Source organism: Bombus pascuorum, chromosome 1 (assembly GCF_905332965.1).
Source record: "Bombus pascuorum chromosome 1, iyBomPasc1.1, whole genome shotgun sequence".
NCBI classification, from domain to species: domain Eukaryota; kingdom Metazoa; phylum Arthropoda; class Insecta; order Hymenoptera; family Apidae; genus Bombus; species Bombus pascuorum.
The window spans coordinates 7,019,458-7,034,470 of record NC_083488.1 but is presented as its reverse complement, the minus strand read 5'-3'; the positions used below and the strand labels follow the sequence as shown (position 1 = coordinate 7,034,470).

Genomic DNA, 15,013 nt, shown 5'->3' with positions numbered 1-15,013 from the left:
TGTACGGAAACTATCGGAAGTAAACACATTCTGCAGGAACGTGCCATATCCTTTTAGAGAAGCTATCCGTGGCTCGATGTTCGAAGAGAAAGCATTGTCGATACCTTCAAACCTTATCCGGCGTGAAGCTACGGCATTTACGTCGACATATTTTTCTTTCAGCGAAGAAATGGCAACCATCCGTGGTCAAGGAACAGACATTCACGAGACGCTCGACTTCACCCGATTCACATATCTTTTCTTTTTTTCCATCTTGCTGACGAATAAAATAAAGCAAGATGGGCATGAATATCTGTATGCTCTTGCTGGTTAATCTAAAAAAAGTGTATAAGAAAATAATTTAAAAGTGTATAAAGAAATACAGGAAGAAGCGGTGGAATAATATGTAAATGAATACATGAAAAATATTAGATTGTTGGAAAAGTTTCTTTCGTTTTATAAGGAATGTTTTTGTTTTATATTAGTTTATTGAATTATGCACGAATATAATAATATAAATAGAACGAAATGGATCATACCTAATTCAATAAAGTAATATAAAACAGAAATTGTTCATCTATTATCACCTTATGAAACGAAAGAAACTTCTCGGACAAGCTAGTATAATAATAGTAGATTAGCAAACTGAAGTGCTTGAGGAACTCCACGATATAGTAAAGATATTTTCGTTTTGTTATAAAATTTTCTATTTTTGCTCCGTTAAGAAGAAAGAACTTAAAACTTTATAAAACTTTGTTTCAGTACTTTTATTGGTAGAGACTGGCTGGTTGTGCGCAGGTATAACGTGGTTAACGCATTTCTACCAAAGCTGTACCATCGGCCAAGTGAAAGATGTAATGTTAGGTAAGCTTTTCGCAAAAGGTGTCCGACACTTCTAATTCCAATAGGAAACAGAAACGATATTTCGAATGATACAGCTGCTAGAAATATAATTGTTCAGAAAATACAGAAGAGAAACTAATCTTATTCGTTAGTAATTTCCAATGTTGTACTTGTATCGTTGTTCTTTCGAAATAGCGACTCGTCGTACGAAAGGAGCTACGCTAAGAGAATTCTAGCTATCGTAAAAGTAATTTTTATATCAATTAAATCCTGAGGACGGAAATGATGCCTGTACTAACAATAACGCTCGCTTTAGTTGAATCGCGTGCGAATGAAATTCCACGACGCCGAAACGCTCTGTGAAATGTTGCGGTAGTTCCCGCGGTATCTTTGTAATTGCATAAACCAAGGAACGCGTAAACATACTTGCGTCTGAAATCAGAGCAAATACGATTTTAGCTTTCATTTTCGCCGCAGGTTTAGTGGTATCAAATTGGTGCGTATTGGCGTCGGTGATGGTAACGGTGTGGTGCACATACGACGCTGCGGGTAGATCGTGGGTAAAAATGAAGAAATATCAACGCAGCATGAGGGAAGCGGAATCGAGATGCGGTAAATTGCATTACAACCGAAGCGGTAGCAGAAACAGAAACTGGCGGCAGAGGTAACGATTTACGACTTACGATTCTTATTTCACTTCTCACGTCTGACTTATTATCGTCTGCTTCCACTGATATCTTTATCCCCATGTTACTTGATACGGGATAGTTAGTGGAGGATTGTCGAGTCTTTGTTCGCCTTTTAAAGTGTTTCTATCTATTATATATTAAGCAATATAAATGGCGTAAATAAATAAAAGTTGAGAGAAGATCAAGCAACAAATGAAACAAATAAGATGATATAAATAATATAGAAAATGATTGGCGAATGAATTTACGATGGGTTTCACAATTCTCGACACGATAATACCTTTTCGAGATTTTAACGACTAAAATGACGAACATTCGGTGCTTGTAGAAAAGTTATACGAGCGTACCAGGATAGCTGGGACAACAGATGCAGACTTTTATTCTGCTGCATGGGCAATTCCGATAGGAATCGAGTAAGTGTTTTGTCCGTAATGATACGCGTCCTTCGAAGATTTGCTTCAGGTCGATGCAAAATGCTTGATCTCTTTTCTATCGAATTGTTTCAAGAAACATTATCGATTTGCATTTAACCGAGAAACGTGATGGACATTTCGACGTCAACTTGCATACATACATGTCATTATCTTCATTGCTACGTATAATGATATGCATCTGATGATAACTATTCATTGAACAGCGAGGTCAAAATATAAATTATTTTCATCGAATAAATTTGCGCTCTCGCATTTTGTTTGTTTGAGCGGAAACGATCGAAGAAATAAAATTAGAGTTAATATTTTCGATAATATTGGTTCATCGTTTTATATTGATTTTATATTTTCAAAATATTGATATTTAATAGTCTAATTTAGTTGCCGAAAATTTACTCTTTGCACGTTGAAATATTTAAAAATACCACAAAGCGTTTGCATCGATCTGATAGAAGCAACCTAAGTTTTCAATGAGATTGATTCCTCCCCAGAATTCGTTCGCAGACATCGCCAGATTATTGAGCGACTTCTTCCGAGACCTTGACGTGGTTCCATCGGACGTGGTCGCCGGTCTGGTGTTATTGAGAAAGTTCCAAAAAATCGAACGGGAACTGATAGTGAAGCAACGAAAGAACGATACGTACGAGTTTCTATCCGGTGTGCCAGTTACACCTCGCACTAAATTCCTGTCCTTGACCGAGGATGGTGATCTGGGCCACTTTCAATCGGCCATTCATTACATGCACTTTGCCCTCGCTGCTTACGGCTGGCCCATGTTCCTCATTAGCCATTCCACCGGTCTTTGTCAGCTTTGCACGAGGTAATGTTACCGTGAACGTGATTCCAGGTGTTAGTGTCAATTGATTTTTCAACGATGTTTCGCGCGATTACTCGGCAGAATCGATCGAGTTTCGGATTTTAATTATATCCACTATCTATAAAGGAATTTCGTTCTGTTCCCTTTCTGTTCTCTCAGAAACAACGCGAGTTTTCACGAAATTCTCTTTTCCTTCCTTCGAGATCCTATTACACTCTCCGATTACATTTTTATTTGTTACAACATAAATTTGGAATTCGTTACGTCGTAAACGTTTACCTAATCGTAACCTTTCATTTAAAGAATCAGGATACGAGTTTCTCCAGTAAAATTGTTCGTCCAATCAATTAGTCGCGAGTAATCGGCACGCGAAGCATCTGGAAGCGTTTGCATGCCCGGACTAATTTCTAGAGTGAAAGCATCGAGGAAAATAAGTTGTTTGGAACTTTGTGGCAGATTAAGATGCGGCTGTTTCCCGTGCGGCAGGCACGATGACGAGGCGACCGTTGTGGAAGACAATTGTTGCCAGTGCAATTACGCAGCATTAAGAAAGATGGTTGACGTCGCTGAGGTGGAGGTCATTTATGCGACTTTTCACGTCGACGTCGGTGAGACGCCGTTCTTCGTCGCGCTCGATTACACGAAGAAAAAGGTTTCGCGCGTTTCCTCATTGATTCGCATGCATCGAACCGCGTTTGCTCGAAAAACAGCGAACACGAGAAGAATTAGAGATAGAATAGAGATAGGTCCTCTAGGTATCTCGCGATGCTCGTTCGCGACGATATTCGTCAACAACCCGATCGAATTCTTCACATAAAAGTTGCAATCTGCACCGGTACGGATTTCGAGATTAAAGCAAATTGCGATACGCCGGTATTTTGGCTGCTTAATTGTAGAATAAATGGATCTCCTTTAGCGACTTCATGAATTTTTCAATGACTATTAAGCATGCCATCACAGCGAACTTCGTCGCAACGACATCCGTGAGAAGTTACCTGTTATAAATATATGTATACCCGTATGTATAGAGTCATCGTGTGAGAATTGTAGTTTAATCCATGATGAATAAGTTACACCATTTTGCTTAACTCTGTTAAACTTCTCACGAGTTTAATATATATTTGAAAGTATCCATCTTTGAATAATTCAATAATTATTTAATAAAATACGATACCTGATTAGCGACGGAGCGAAACTAAGCGAAATTTAATTTCTTATCTCACTTTATCCATTGAAAAATGGAGACTCGATATTAGTGTATGAAAGAAGACTCGAGAATTTTAACATAGTAAAGGAAGTGGATCGAAATAATGAAAAACCGATAGTTTGCCTCTTGTTAAAATTCCATAGAAAATTTTAATCCTCGATTTCTAAGATAGGGTTTAAAGGTCGCTTTATCCCGAACTCGAGCGAACTTGAGGACGGATAATTACCAATTTTCTGCTGCCTCTTTTCAAGGTTGTCGTTAGTATACGAGGAACCCTCAGCATGAAGGATGTATTAACGGACTTAAACGCGGAGGGTGAAGTGTTACCATTGTCACCACCGAGGGAGGACTGGTTAGGCCATAAGGGTATGGTCCAAGCAGCCGAATACATTCGAAAGAAACTACTAGAAGAGGAAATTATATCCCGTGCGCTTGCCAAGGTATTATATTTTGCCTTGCCGTCGCGATAAATGCAAATGCGTTATGTGTAAGAACTAACTTGAACGAAGCAATTATATTTTATCACCTTTGCACGTTATGTCACGAACAGCGTCACACTAAAAGAGTAATGCACCGAACACAAGAAATATTGCGTTTATTTTATTTAACAATTAAATTTTTATATTCGTCTTAGCATTAAGCAATTATTTTATGAAATACAATTTTCCTGATGGGGAACTGTTCAAATTTTTCCTCCAGGATACGTCGAGGGGGACCCATCAATTTGGTCTGACACTCGTCGGTCATTCTCTGGGAGCTGGTACAGCAGCTATCTTAGCGATTTTGCTTAAACAAGACTATCCTGACCTGGTGTGCTTCTCGTTCGCTCCACCGGGTGGTCTCTTGAGCATGCCTGCTCAGCAATACTCACAGGAATTTATTACATCCGTAGTAGTTGGGAAAGATGTCGTACCTAGGATAGGTCTTAGACAGATGGAGAGCTTAAGAGCTGATCTTATCAATGCCATAAAAAGGAGCGTCGATCCAAAGGTACGTACTTTATCGTGGGAGAAATAGAAAATACAGAACTCCTATAACCTTCCGAATAAATGGAATGTCAGTCACACTAAAAAGAACATGTAGTATCCCTTCTATCTTCGTCATCAGTTATTTTGTTCTTCTTCGATATGAAATTAAAGGAAAAATATAACGCTCCTTCCATGATACGCGTTACAATGATTTTTGTAAAATTTAAGAAATGTAAATATATAAGAAACATAAAGATATACGAAGGAAACACAAACGTTATGGTATATAGAATATTAAAAGTGAAATGCGTATTACAACATTTAAAAAAATAATTTAGGGAATAAATACGTGCTCGCAAGTTTATCTCTGTCATTGTCCCTGAAAATATAAATTTGTGTAAACATCGACAAGCTAATCAGCGTTGATCTACCCTAACATTTATACATTCTAATACTAAATATGTACTTTTAACAGCATCAATAACCAACGACATTACATTCCAAAATTCTAATAGTTTTACTATGACTCTCTTAAATATTCGACGCATGTATTATATAGCATCGGAGAAAATTTGTAACTTTAGGGTTTTCCAGCGAATTTCAAACTTCAAAAAAAAAAGAAAAGAGAGAAAAACGATATTTTACGCGCACTGCCCAATATACGTTAGCATCTACCAAGGAGAACGATAAGTGTTCCCGTATAATCGGGTAGAGGCTGCGCCGTCAATCGTAACGATCGTTTCAGTGGAAAACGATAGCGTGCTCGGTGATGTGTTGCGGTTGTGGTTCCACCCCTACCTCGGCTGCGAATTTAGAAGCTGGTGGATGTATCAGCGAGTATCAGAGAGACAAGGACCTAGCTCGTTCGCAGACCGTTGTTCCGAGCGACTCCAGCATCGCGTTGACATTGCACAGGCCTCTCTATCCACCCGGTCGAATCATACACGTTGTTCGACATCATCCCAACAAGGGAGAGTAAGTTTGTTTGTTCGTGTATCGTCGTCGATTTTATTTTAAGCATCGTTTAAAACGCAGACACGAAACGTTATGATGCAATGACTCTCGAGGAAGGTGATTAAGAGCAAATTTTAATGAAAGATGTTTTTCGTTTCTAGGAAAAAGTATGAGAGCCGTTGGAGGTACGTTTATCGAAAAGTTTGCATTTTCAGGGTTGCTCTGGGTAATTGCATCTTGGAGATGTGCCCGCATTGCCCCGCATGTGTTCCTCGGATTCGTATTCTACACTGTTTCTTTGAAATCTATCGCCGCACATTTATGACTGTTTCCTGTCGAAGAAATTGTCGTACAATCATCTTCTATATCCATGTATTTGCATGATTGAAATTTATAGAGAACGAGTACACGATGTTATACCGCGCGATACGTAGTATTATACCTAATCGTGCACGGATTCGTGCACGAAGTAATTTTTTAGTAAGATTAATGGTACGATCGTTTTCAAACTTTGAGAGCTGACTGAAAAGTGTTACGTTGAGAACCACACGTTATCCGGTTTAAATAGAAAATTTAAAGAGCTATCCATGGATTTAAATTCTCCTATATCTTCAAATTACTCCAATACTTTAGATCTCTAGAATTCGAGCACCGATACGCGGAAACTATTTTCAGACTTTGAAAACCATCGGGCTACATCGCTTTATAAATGATACTTTAAAAATAACGTACATAGTTGAGGAAGTCATCCATCAAATATTCAAATCTGCGTATGCATCCAACTGCATGAATCTCACGTAGCGACTAGTGTCTCATAGAAGATTAAAGAATTAATTTCGTTGAAAAAAAATGAGATGGTCGAACTTGACCCGCACGAACATAAGATTTCCTTCTTTTATTTCAGACAAATGTTACACAAACACGAACCGGTGTACCAAGCGCTTTGGGCAGGACCGTGCGACTTCGACGAGGTGTTGATAAGCCCGGTGATGATACAGGACCATATGCCGGACAATATGCTGAAAGCATTGAACAAGGTAAGCCAGACCGATTTGATAATTCGTCAGATAAAGAGGTCGCAACCGCCGGTTCGCCGAATGTCCTCGGTAAGGCTGGGTAATTACGAAATCTTGGAGGAAACAACGGACGAACTGAATCCGAAGGAAGAGGACAAACCTCAGAACGTAGTAATCAATATAGAGAGTAATGGACACGTGAAAAATGGAGATGTTGGTAGTGTGCGAACTGAAAGTACTCGAAACGTCGCGGAAACGGATAACGAGACTATTGTGGTCAATGTCGAGGTACACGAACAAAAGGAAACGAAGTCTGGATCTTGATAACGAGGTGGAGCTGTTCTGTTGTGAATATCGATCCTTTCGCTGCTAATATTCACATTGGCGATCATATCTTTAAATAGAAGACGTAAATTGACACAGATAGTAGAAATTTTATATATATATATATGCATTTTTTTTTTAGTCCTTCTATCAATTTTGTATAGTAGTTTTTACTGTGAGAGCAATATCATGACTCCAATATTTTCATTCTATGAAACATTCTTTGTAGAAATTATATGTTATCGTTAGATGAATGATGTGGATATTAAGAGTGATAAAGGTATCACAGATTCTTTCTTCGCGACGAAACTGTTAATCCACTGACGATTTACTAGCAATAGAGCTTTTATGATAAAACCTGTTTGTTACAAAGTGATACTTTTTATCGAATTTTAATGTCCGACTGACGAAGAAGCTATAAGATTCTTTTACGTTTAAGTTGAAGTAAATTTTAATCAATTTGTTGCGTAATGTTTTTGTATATAGTTATGTAGTTAAGTATACGTAAAACCACAAGTGAGGTGGTTGTAGTGGTAGTTTTTCTTAAATAGGGTAGTATTTTTTATTTAATTTTACGTTCCTTCATTTATATTTAAAAACTATTTGGTTTATAGCTCCTTTTTTAAATTAATTTCTAGCACAATATCGAAGCAATAATATTTATACGATGTAATAAGAATCGATTGAAAATTACTATATAGAATATCTCAGTTTTTTACTTTTTTATTTTCGTTTAAATCGATCAAGTAGCTGACACGCATGTTCTTCGACACTGCATGGGTTACCGTAACATTTGCAAACGATTATATTTATAGCTTCTCGCATAATTCTGTACATCTCTTTCTTTTTAAATGGTTTTTGTTTTTCTTCGTGTTTTATTTTGTACTTTCACTTGAATCGCGATTGCATCCAAAACGACTAAACATACGTACGTAATAATCGTATGGACATTCTTATGAGAAAAGAAGCGTAATCGATGCAATAATTAAATTAATCCAATAACAGAACTTTTTTATTCGAAAAATTATATTATACCAACCTTGATTACCTAAGTGAAACAAATACGTTATATTAATATATATATATATTATATTAATATATAATATATCTTCCATCCGATAGTGGTCGTTTTGATTGCATATCGGAACAACTCGATTCTGTATAATTTTTGATGTACGCTACTTTTGATCAATATACTTTATACCACGAAAATGTTGTTATTTATTTATTTGTTAAATTTCGCTTCCTATTTCTATGCCTGAAACATTTAAAAGTAATACGAATAGAATTCTATACGTCATGTATTATTTATATTATTCGCAATTATCACGAAATTATACTTTCTATTATTTAATCGAAAATTAATTGGAATAGATTTTATATAAATAATACATGTGCAAAAAAGAAATGATTATACATTTGTTTTGTGGCTATTAATATTCGCTTTGCGTCTCGAGTCGTTAGATTCTTTTCCTAATTTCACACTTTTCCAGATCATGCTAATGTATCAGCCTCGACTGTTATGGCAAAAAAGGAAAGATGGTGATTAATCTGCTCTCGCTTTGCATGGTAGTGACGAAGCAAGCAACTTTCGCACCTTAGAACGTAGTCGATTACCTGAAATACATCGAAAATTAATCGACGGTTCAAAGTCTACAGAAAACAGGATAACGGATGAACGCAATCCCTTAAGCGTACAAGTAATCTGTTAAACTTCCAAAGAACCAACGTATTGGCTAAATTACTTGCATATTAGCGTGGAGAAACGAGGAGTAGCCGTCTCGTTGCTTTCCTGCTTGAATAAATTCTGAAGCTGTATCTCTATCCTCGGCTATTTTTTCTCGATTGGAATCTTAGTTCTCTCGAATCTCTGACATCCCCGTAGCGTAGAAAATTAACCGATTTCCTAATTACATAGAGCTAGATTACATAGGTTTTGCATTGCGAAATTGATGAAATGCGAAAAAAGTTGTATCGTGGCGACCGATAATAACCGGCGATCTCACGAAAGGATGTGTGGCTGAGGGTGTGTGGTGTGTGGATTAGGTGTCAGCGTGCAGAGATCGCGGCGCTGCAGACGGAGATAGAGCAACGCGTGCAACGGTTGCGACGGACGCAGCAACACAACGGACGCCTGAACAACGACACGTCGCGGTCGTACTCCATCATCAAAGTACACCGACGAGCTCTCACGGCCGCGACGCCGACGTCTATGTCACCACACACTCTTCTTGCCACGGCACAAGGTACATTGATGTCTTTCGGCTTCATCGGGTCCGTGTTTCACCAACAACCACGAATCGGTGATACCATTACCCAATCATTTCTAATTAACGGTTTCGCATTATGTAGAATGTAGATAGAGAGTGTTCTCGTAGATATTTACATTGGTAGAATTGTAATGGACTGTGTGTCGATTGTATGGTTGAAAATTACGAGCAAAAGATAGAACGAGATGGTATCGCTGGTTCAGAGTGATGCAGGTCGCTGAAGAAGTGACTGTCTTTAGCTAACTGCTTGCAGACGTTCGTTGTTGCTACACGAACGTTTGTCGTATACGATCTCTCTGTGTTATACTTGCTTGTTCTTCTAAATTTTCAAGCAATTATCTGTTCGAGTGGATTGTTACGATACAGTGTTATAAAAGTATTTATGTTAGAATTCGAGCGAAAAATAATTGAATCTATTTTATTTTAGTATTTATTTTAGAACAGTAAGATGGTAGATCTTTTCAGTAAATTGTACAAATTAAACCTTGAAATATGTAATGTGTATTTGATTGGTATATTTAGTCTATCTATTCCTTATATACACTTTAAGACAATAAAATCGACGGTCTCGTCTGCAGCGACCAAATTGCAGTCTAATCTATCTTTGATTAGTTTATCGCATGTAATTATTCACGATCATGATCTTTAAGTATCACAATCACGACCGTTCATTTACACGTTTGCTCGAAATATACATTTGCTTCCGAAACGAAACAGGAGTACGTGTCGTAAATGAACATAGAGATTAGTTTCGTACGCGAGATCGTGTTAAACGATATGTGTACGATAGAAGCATAACTACGATTGTAACGATAGAGCCGTAGATAAACGATGTAGAGCAGAAAATTGATCGTCGATCAGTCGAATGCTATTTGCCACCCAGTCGTTCATGCATGTGTACTCACGCATTTAGTCTATCATGTGGTCATTGTATTTGATTTTTTCGTTCAGTTCGTAATTAAGTTTATCATCATCTATCGTACGTCAATAGCATGAAGGCAGAATATTCTGATAAAACATCAAGTATTTAAACGCGTTCTTTTCTTATACGAGTAATAATTCTTTTCCATAGCAAAAATGTTGCTGCATCGGGTAAAAATTCATCTCTATATTTTATCCCTCTTTTTTTTTTTTATTTTTTACCTTAAATAAATTAAAGAAATTCGCTTCCTACGTAGTACAGGAATAATAAATGTACGCGAGCGAATTTCGTAGCATATACCTGAACTTTTAGTCAATTTATTCGGAAACTTCTTTATATCTTTTATGAATATATACATACTTGTTAAAAATTCCTATGCTGGATAATGAAAATTAGAAACTCACGTTCATCTTTCTCGTACAGCATAAAACGAGAAATAAATTGCACAGTATATTTTGCAAAGTTTCGAAATTGCTTTGAAGATGTATAAAGAAGCGCGGGTTAGACGCTTCGTGTCCCGAAGAGCGAATTATCGGACGGAGAAATATTTCTGTAAGAGCGAGTAAAGTGAAATAGAAAAATATTTCAGCAAGTTATTCTGCGGGAAACGACCTTCAAATCGTCCACGCTCTTCACTTTAGTCAACGATACAGCTGTTTCTTTGCCGTTTTATCTATCAATGTTAGCACGAATCCAAACCTTATCTAATGTATCATGAATCAGTAAAATAACGTTTATGATATCGATCACCAATTTGCAGTAATTCTTTAAACGTTCACGCAAATCCAATAAAACTTAAACTTTAAAATAAAGGTGCAAAGAATAGAGAAGCAAAGAAATCGGATTTAAATGTTAATTTCCATTCAATCGTTGATCGATGTAAAAGTAGATTTTGTAAGGATACATAGATATGAACCAAAGGTTTCTAAACGCAATAAAGGGCAAGGTGACCACGAATTTCGAAGCTATCTGATTGACAAATATTTTAAACTTTATACCTTTTTCTTTTTGTAACTTCAAAAATTCTATCGATTCATAACATTACCACCTGTCATTATCACCTATCATAATGTCACGAAAGGTGTTATAATAAAGAAAAAGGCTGTAAGACCTTGTGAGCTTATAGTACTCAGCAAGATATCTTATCAACTTGCAAGGTCTTACATCCTGTATATCGATATATGACATTCGCTAATCATCGGTTCGAATCAAATTGCTTCTTGAATCACAATAGAAAATAACACGGAATTGTCGTAAAATAATGTCTGGCGGTTTCGTGAGACGATTATATTGGAACCACGCGTGTGGATATGTCAGGTTGTAACGACCCTGGGACCGGCGAAGCCACAGAGGCTGGCTTCCGGTCACGCATCATCGACGGAGCCGTCGGAGGCACGCGAGGCCGTCGAGATCCAGGAGATGGAGGTGGAACAGGAGATGAGAGCGTTACTCTCTTCATCCAGCCCCGTAAAATCGCATCCTAGCAACCTGGCTGGGACGCCACCGCACAAACTCTGCCTGGAGACAAGCTTCACGTCGTTGCAAAGCCCCTCGGAGTTTCCTCAAGCTGGTCGCGAGCTGAGCGTCGACTCCAGGGGAATTCCATGGGAATACGTCAGTCTGGCCAGCGAATTGCTCAACACGCCCAGGGCCGACGAGACTAAATCGTAAGAATAGCAATTATACGTCTGGACAACGAACTATGGTCCGTGACGGAGGACCGACGTTAAATGGACACCGATATATTAGGTTTACGATGAGGATTTTAAGTCAACGAAAAGAATGTCACGCTAGATATAACGATGTAATAAATTGGTTGTCTTAGGGATAATAAACGTACGGGTAGAAGAATATTCCACGTATTTGTATTTGCACTGTATTTTGTCAAATTTTATAAAATAGTTATGTAAATATTTACGTCCGAGGCAGGAAATTTATACGTTAAATTTCGATTTGTATATTTGCATTCGATGCGTTTCTAATCTCATTCTAACTACATACATACGCGCGAGAAACAATCGAAATAGTATTCCATCGAGTTTAAGGAACCTCATATATCACGCTCTCGTTCACGTTCGCTTATGTTTCACGATTCACAAGGTTCACCGCTTCGGCAATCGCGCACCTAAATACTCATTGCACTCCATCAGACCATCTAACGGAAAACGGTTCTTCCGAAGAATTGCAGCTTAAGAGGAACACTTTACGCTCTAATAATCAGACATCATAGTTTCTTTGTTGTCTTCGATCATAAAATGTTGCTCTTTAGCTACAGTTTATTTTTTATCGATCTCAAGAGTTATGTCAAGCAGTTTCTTCTTGTTCGTCTTTTTTCTTATTTTTTAACACGAAGATCGAATCGTCGAAGAGACTGGGACGAGAGTTCTCGAACGGCGCCATTAGCCACACCGGAAACTCTCTCGGAGGCGTCGAGCAGTCCACCATCGCCGGTACCACCACCGAGACCGATGAGGCGTACACCCAAGATTTCGGGAAACTTGTCAACGGCGGCGGACGACTTGAAGAACAATCTTCACTTCGCTATGCTCTCGGCGAAGAATTACTTCCTGAGGGAAGGGAACAACGGCAGTAACACAAGCAGCGGCAACAGCGAGGCGAGCTACGAAAGCGCCAAGAGCTTAACCGCTGGTCTTCCGCCGCCAGTACCGAGAAGACGGGACTCTGTTATCGTCAGGAGGTAGCCTAAATATTTTTGTTTTATTCTTTACTTTTTTTTTTCTTTTGGAATTGGAAATTATTTTTTTATCCTTAACGTAATATTTATGGAAAATTGCAGAGAGCAAAGAGTGTGCACAGCTGCCTGCTGCAGAGACGATTTGTCCGAAAACTCCTCGTCGCAAGCCTCTTCCCATTCATCTAGGGCGTCTCAAACGTTGAATCGAGTTCAATCAGGTTTCCCCGTGGAGGAACACGAAACGAATGGATCCAGTTTGGACTTTTTCGAAGCAAAAGTATTCGATTGTTCTATAAGACATCATACTTTATAAACTAGATAAATTTGCACTTTCACGACGTTAACATGTTCCTATCGTTTTCAAGGGTTCTTCTGGACAACGTGATAGCAGTAACGACGTGTTCCTCAGTGTCAGAAGTTCCCCAGAGTGTAAAGGTTTGATGGCACCAGCTACGGATTTAGGGGCAGAGTGGAAAAAGAAATTTGACGCAACAGGACTGCCTGGTGATGCTTCGTTACCTCTTCTACGTGGACTATCGCCAACACCTACGCACGGGCAACATAGTTCGCCATTTTTCAACGCGAAACGCAAGAAATACGTTTATCCGATTACGCTGGTTGGTCGAGGCGAAAGTAGCGTTTAATTGGAAAATGTTAGACCGACCGGGGACCATAGAAATGAGGTGGAATAGATTTAAAATGTCTGTGCCAATGTCACATTCTTCAGTGTGATCGTTTAGAATCATTCCCTTAAACCCTTGGATGGATGAACATATGAAATATTCTAAAATGAAGGGGCCATATATTTATGTTGCCTCTTTTTATACGATCTTTCACTGAAGTATGAAGACAGTAAACGGAAACTCGATATGTAGAGAAGTTCTGAAATTTCTCAAATAATAGATAGATAGTCAAATTCGAATAATATGATTTTTATCGTAGTATAAAAATACTACTTTTTGTTTTCCTTTTTGTACAGCCATTTCTCGAATGAGACGAAGTATTTTCTGATTCAGAACGTTTTCTGCCAACTAAATGATAAACCAAAGGACAAATAAGATACAGAGTTAATTACATATACATTAAAGATCTAATAAATAAATATACATATATAAAGACAAATAAGAAAATTAGCAAAAAGGCAGCGGATTATAATGAATGACGATTTACACGAATGAAGATGCCTTGTCACTCAAAAGAAATATCAACTTTTAAGGATAACTTCTAAGAATATAGATTCTTGTTCTTTTTAATCTGTTGATTGTTATAACATGGTAAAAACGTGTAAACGTCTATAAAAAAATTGCACTGGCCTACTCGTCAATCGCATTTAGTACCAGCTTTCTGTACAGTTTTTAATAGAGTTGTATGCATGCATTTTTGTACAGTTTTTAATAGAGTTAACAAAGTGTGATATTGTCTATATGATTTTGTCACTTAACATTATCTCTTTTACTTAATGTTCGAGATCTTTCATTATACGATTGAACAATACTTTCTATTACATTTTTTACTAATCTTTCAATAGATGCAAAAATGGGACTGAAAAGGTATATAGATTACGTGTAAGATGTAAAATATGTAGCTGGTAAGAAGATATAATTATATAACAGAAAACTATGAGCTACGAAACATAATTTTTATCAACAATCTTTTAATAGTTGAATCTTTAAAATTACTGTATTTATGTAAAAAAATAGAAAAAATATATTTGATCTATTTAATTTTTAGCTTACGCGATAGATATTTAGAAAATACTATACATATAATATATAAATATTAGAGAAATATTGTAAGTGACATTTGTAGAATATCATTAGCGAAAAGTGATACATTGCAAAGTAATTCATTTAATGTATTAAAATATACTTTTCAAAAAATAAAAATGCCAATTCAAT

At 37.4% G+C, this 15,013-nt stretch overlaps 1 protein-coding gene across 8 annotated transcripts in view; it reads left to right on the top strand.

Moving 5' to 3' along the window:
- The window catches only part of LOC132915117 (diacylglycerol lipase-alpha), a 52,912-nt gene extending 37,900 nt beyond the window's left edge, over positions 1–15,012 (top strand). For 4 of the 8 annotated variants that reach the window (XM_060975080.1, XM_060974988.1, XM_060974839.1 and 1 more), the window contains 14 exons: positions 742–843; positions 1,300–1,486; positions 1,840–1,924; positions 2,434–2,762; positions 3,216–3,411; positions 4,218–4,406; positions 4,666–4,956; positions 5,680–5,909; positions 6,050–6,073; positions 6,793–6,925; positions 11,738–12,087; positions 12,774–13,118; positions 13,218–13,392; positions 13,481–15,012. In XM_060975080.1, the coding sequence (XP_060831063.1) occupies positions 742–843; positions 1,300–1,486; positions 1,840–1,924; positions 2,434–2,762; positions 3,216–3,411; positions 4,218–4,406; positions 4,666–4,956; positions 5,680–5,909; positions 6,050–6,073; positions 6,793–6,925; positions 11,738–12,087; positions 12,774–13,118; positions 13,218–13,392; positions 13,481–13,759 (2,915 nt within the window). In that variant the 3' untranslated portion in view covers positions 13,760–15,012. Of the gene's footprint in view, positions 1–741; positions 844–1,299; positions 1,487–1,839; positions 1,925–2,433; positions 2,763–3,215; positions 3,412–4,217; positions 4,407–4,665; positions 4,957–5,679; positions 5,910–6,049; positions 6,074–6,792; positions 6,926–9,274; positions 9,475–11,737; positions 12,088–12,773; positions 13,119–13,217; positions 13,393–13,480 lie in introns of those variants that run through there. The other 4 variants (XM_060975183.1, XM_060975130.1, XR_009659872.1 and 1 more) reach the window with 4 other exon arrangements.
- The last annotated feature ends 1 nt before the right edge of the window (position 15,013 follows it).